This window comes from Leopardus geoffroyi, chromosome D1 (genome assembly GCF_018350155.1).
Source record: "Leopardus geoffroyi isolate Oge1 chromosome D1, O.geoffroyi_Oge1_pat1.0, whole genome shotgun sequence".
In the NCBI taxonomy this organism is placed as follows: domain Eukaryota; kingdom Metazoa; phylum Chordata; class Mammalia; order Carnivora; family Felidae; genus Leopardus; species Leopardus geoffroyi.
The window spans coordinates 62610569-62614381 of record NC_059329.1 but is presented as its reverse complement, the minus strand read 5'-3'; the positions used below and the strand labels follow the sequence as shown (position 1 = coordinate 62614381).

At 35.4% G+C, this 3813-nt stretch overlaps 1 protein-coding gene across 1 annotated transcript; it reads right to left on the bottom strand.

Moving 5' to 3' along the window:
- Window positions 1–1271: 1271 nt before the first annotated feature.
- LOC123602533 (olfactory receptor 52N4) lies at window positions 1272–2237 on the bottom strand. Its single transcript, XM_045487019.1, has one exon. The coding sequence runs from the start codon at window positions 2235–2237 to the stop codon at window positions 1272–1274; it is 966 nt and encodes a 321-aa protein (XP_045342975.1).
- Window positions 2238–3813: the final 1576 nt, after the last annotated feature.

The following is a 3813-nucleotide window of genomic DNA, read 5'->3' as shown; positions in this document are numbered from 1 at the left end:
TGATATGTCATTTGCAAATATCTTCTCCCATTCTGTCAGTTGCCTTTTAGTTTTGCTGATTGTTTCCATCGCTGTGCAGAAGCTTTTTATTTTGATGAGGTCCCAGTAGTTCATTTTTGCTTTTGTTTCCCTTGCCTCTAACTAATTCAGATGTAAATTTTATAAATAAAAAATAAAAAAAATTTAATAAAAAATAAAAGAAAAAGAAAAAAAATAAAATGTGAAATTGTAAAAGACTAATTAAATCATTAAATGCAATTTGATTGGTATAGTTACCAAAATTGGGCAGAGACAATATGTCTTCTTTTAAATTGAACAAAAAGATATAAGAATAATAATTCAGTTTATTCTATATCCCTTAAATAATTGGCTTAGATCATGACACATTAATATAAAAACACCATTTCCACCAGTCTTTAATTTGTTCGTTAATTTAAAAGAATCTTGAATATTAGACAGAGATATTTCATTGTATTTATTAGATTCACAATTGCAGATAACAGGAAACAAGTTGATTTTGACCCCCTCTCATGCTGTTCTTATCAAAAATTATATTGTTTGTTACATTTGGTTAGAGAGATCTATCTACCCCAACCTCCAGATTGTGTGCTTTCAAAAGTCCTGTTGAAGAAAACTGCATCACAGATTAGTCTGTAGTGAAATAATGTGCCTGTCCTAGCTAGGAGAGATCTATGCAGCCACATTCTCTCAGATGCCCAGAGACTTAAAATTTATTACCTTAATGACTCCATACAAAGGATACTTTATAACTTCTCTTTCAGAAAGAAGTCATTGAAAAAGCATATTAAGCAGTGATTAAAAATATATAGCACATATTTTCCAGGGAAAAGCAACAACTGGCTCTCAACCTAGAAATCATAATAGGTATTCAGAATCAGAATCACCTACTTCTACTTTATTATTTATTTATTTATTTATTTATTTATTTATTTATTATTTTAAAATATAATTTATTGTCAAATTACTTCTACTTTGTTTTTTAATGAAATGGGCTAATCAGGCTTTGCTCAAGGATATGTATTAATTATTAGACTCATACTTCACAAGACTGAGAAGGAAAAAAATTCATGGAAATCTCAGTTGGCAGGCCAGTTGAGATTCTCAAAACATGTATTTAGAAATGCACCAATCAACAAGCTCCGTTTCCATGACCAAAATAGTACTTCCCAAAACATTTTACACCTCTTGACTAAACAGGAGCTCCTCTCTGTCATGAAAAATGTATTTTTTTTTTTTTTGGTAACTGTCCTTTATATGCTGTGGGATTTGATGTCCTTAGAACCTGAAAAGATCCTTATGACACAGTCGCGTATCTGTTTGGTTTTCACTCCATAGACAATAGGGTTCATAGTGGGAGGCAGGAGAAGATAAATATTGGCCACAATGATGTGGCAAGATGAAGGAATTGTGTGGCCCCCAAAGCGGTGGGAAAAGAAGGAGAAGAAGGCTGGACTGTAGGAGAAAACAATGGCACAGATGTGGGCAGTGCAGGTGCTGAAGGCCTTCTGCCGAGCATCTGCTGAGGAGAGGCTCACCACTGCCCGGAGGATCATGGTATAGGAGACTGTGATGCACAAGATATCAAAGCCCCCAATCAGGAGGGCAACCATCAGACCATAGATGACATTGACCTTGATATTTCCACAGGATAACTTGGCTACAGACATGTGGTCACAGTAGGTGTGAGGAATTATATTCCCTCTGCAGTAGGGCAGGCGCTTGGTAAGGAAAGTGAAGGGAATGATGAGGAACACCCCTCTCAGGAAAGTAGCAAGCCCAACCTTTGCAATGACAGGATTGGTGAGGATAGTTGAATAGCGCAGAGGGTAGCAGATGGCCACATAACGGTCCAGGGCCATAAGCATGAGCACCCCAGACTCCATCCCTGTGAAGGTGTGGACAAAGAACATCTGTACCAGACATTCATCAAAGCCAATTTCTTTGAGATGACACCAGAAGATGCTGAGAGCTTTAGGGATTGTACTAGAGCACATGACAATATCAGTTAGGGAAAGCATAGCTAAAAAGTAATACATGGGCCTGTGCAGGGAGTCCTCTAAGTGGATGAGGTAGAGGAGCCCACAATTCCCTACCATTGCCACAGCATACATGGAGCAGAATGGGAAAGAAATCCACAGGTGCATGTCTTCCAGTCCTGGGACTCCATTAAGAATGAATGAGGCTGGAGTCCAGTTTGTTTTATTCAGCATTAGCATGATCAATTAGGCTTAACATTCATGTGTGCTTTCCTAGAGTAGGCAAAAAAGAGAAGAAAAATATAGCTTATATATACTGCCTCCCTCTCACCTCAACATTTTAAAATTCCACAGTGCATTTTAATGATCAGTCAAAATTTCTAAGGTCCAAGGATTAGTTTTTATTGTCTATTTGTTTTGCATTGATTAAGTCACCTGTTCATCTAACAATTTCTTATTAAGCAACTCAAGTTCTCATCACCGACACTGAATCTTCATTATTTTTTAAATATTTCCATCCTCATAGATTTATAATTGAGTATAACTCTGTTAATGACTTCTCTAAAGAAATTTTTGTTAGAATACCTTACTTACCTATTAATAACTATATGCATCTCCCTATTTTTTCCTAACTTTTCCCCATTTTTTCCTAACTTTAGTAATGGGACACATTTCAGTTGGGTTCTAGTGGGAGACAACATAAATGGAAATTTAATATTTCTAATCACACATCAAATTCATTTCTCATCCAAGAGAAAAATTAATTAATCCAAATTCCCTACTTACAATTAAACTTCATTTTCAAGTTAACTAAATATTTGGGGTAGATAAATGGCATCTCCTTCTTTCATTAATCTCTTCATTTCTCATAAATATTTACTGAGCTCTTACAATGTGATCCTGTGGAGAATAAGACACAATTTCATCCTTTAAAGAATTGAGAGTTTAATGGAGAGACCAACTGCACAGAAATAATCACAGTAAACGTAATAATTACAGTAAACATAAAAAACTGAAATAGAAGTATGTACATTGTCTTAAATAAGCAGTATATTATTAAAATGGATGTGTGTTTTTGTTGGTGGGGTGTTCGGAGGAGGGATTGGTGATTGTCAAGAAGGACCATGTTGAAGAGAAGGCGTTTGGTATGTATTTTGAAGGAAGACAAGTTGTAAGGGAGATACATTTGTAAAAGAAATTCCAGAGGAAAAAGTCAATAAGTACAAGTATAGAAATCAAAACAAACACATAAAGAAATCAATAAAAAGAAATCAAAACGATCAAGTCTATGAGAATTCACTTGTATGAAAGGAACAAATGATAACCTGGACATTTGCCCAGGAGCTAGATCATAAAGAATCTTGTAATAATAATACCGAATTCCTTGATAATGGAAAGTAAATACTAAAGAACTCACAAGAATCCAAAGGGTCAGGAATTTACTCCAAGGTGCTTTAAAAACTTATTAAGCAACGAGAAAATCAGAATCTTCCTCCTACCCCTCATGTGAATACTCTCTACCTCTACCACCACCACCCTATCCCCAGCAATGAGGGCAGAAGAAGGATATGAAAAACTTTGAGATATTGTGGTCTTTGCTCAATAGGTAAGCAAAATAAGAATTAATGGAAGATTGAAGCTGATTAAACTTGCAGGTAATCATTTATTTAGCAGACTCCACAAACAAGCAATTTATGTAAAATTTCTGTTTCCTGAAAGGAAAGGACCTCTGGCCAAAGTTGCCAAACAACCTGATTGGTTTTCTTTAATCACCTTCCCAGTAACTCTATAATAACTAGAAATAGGAAAAGGTGCA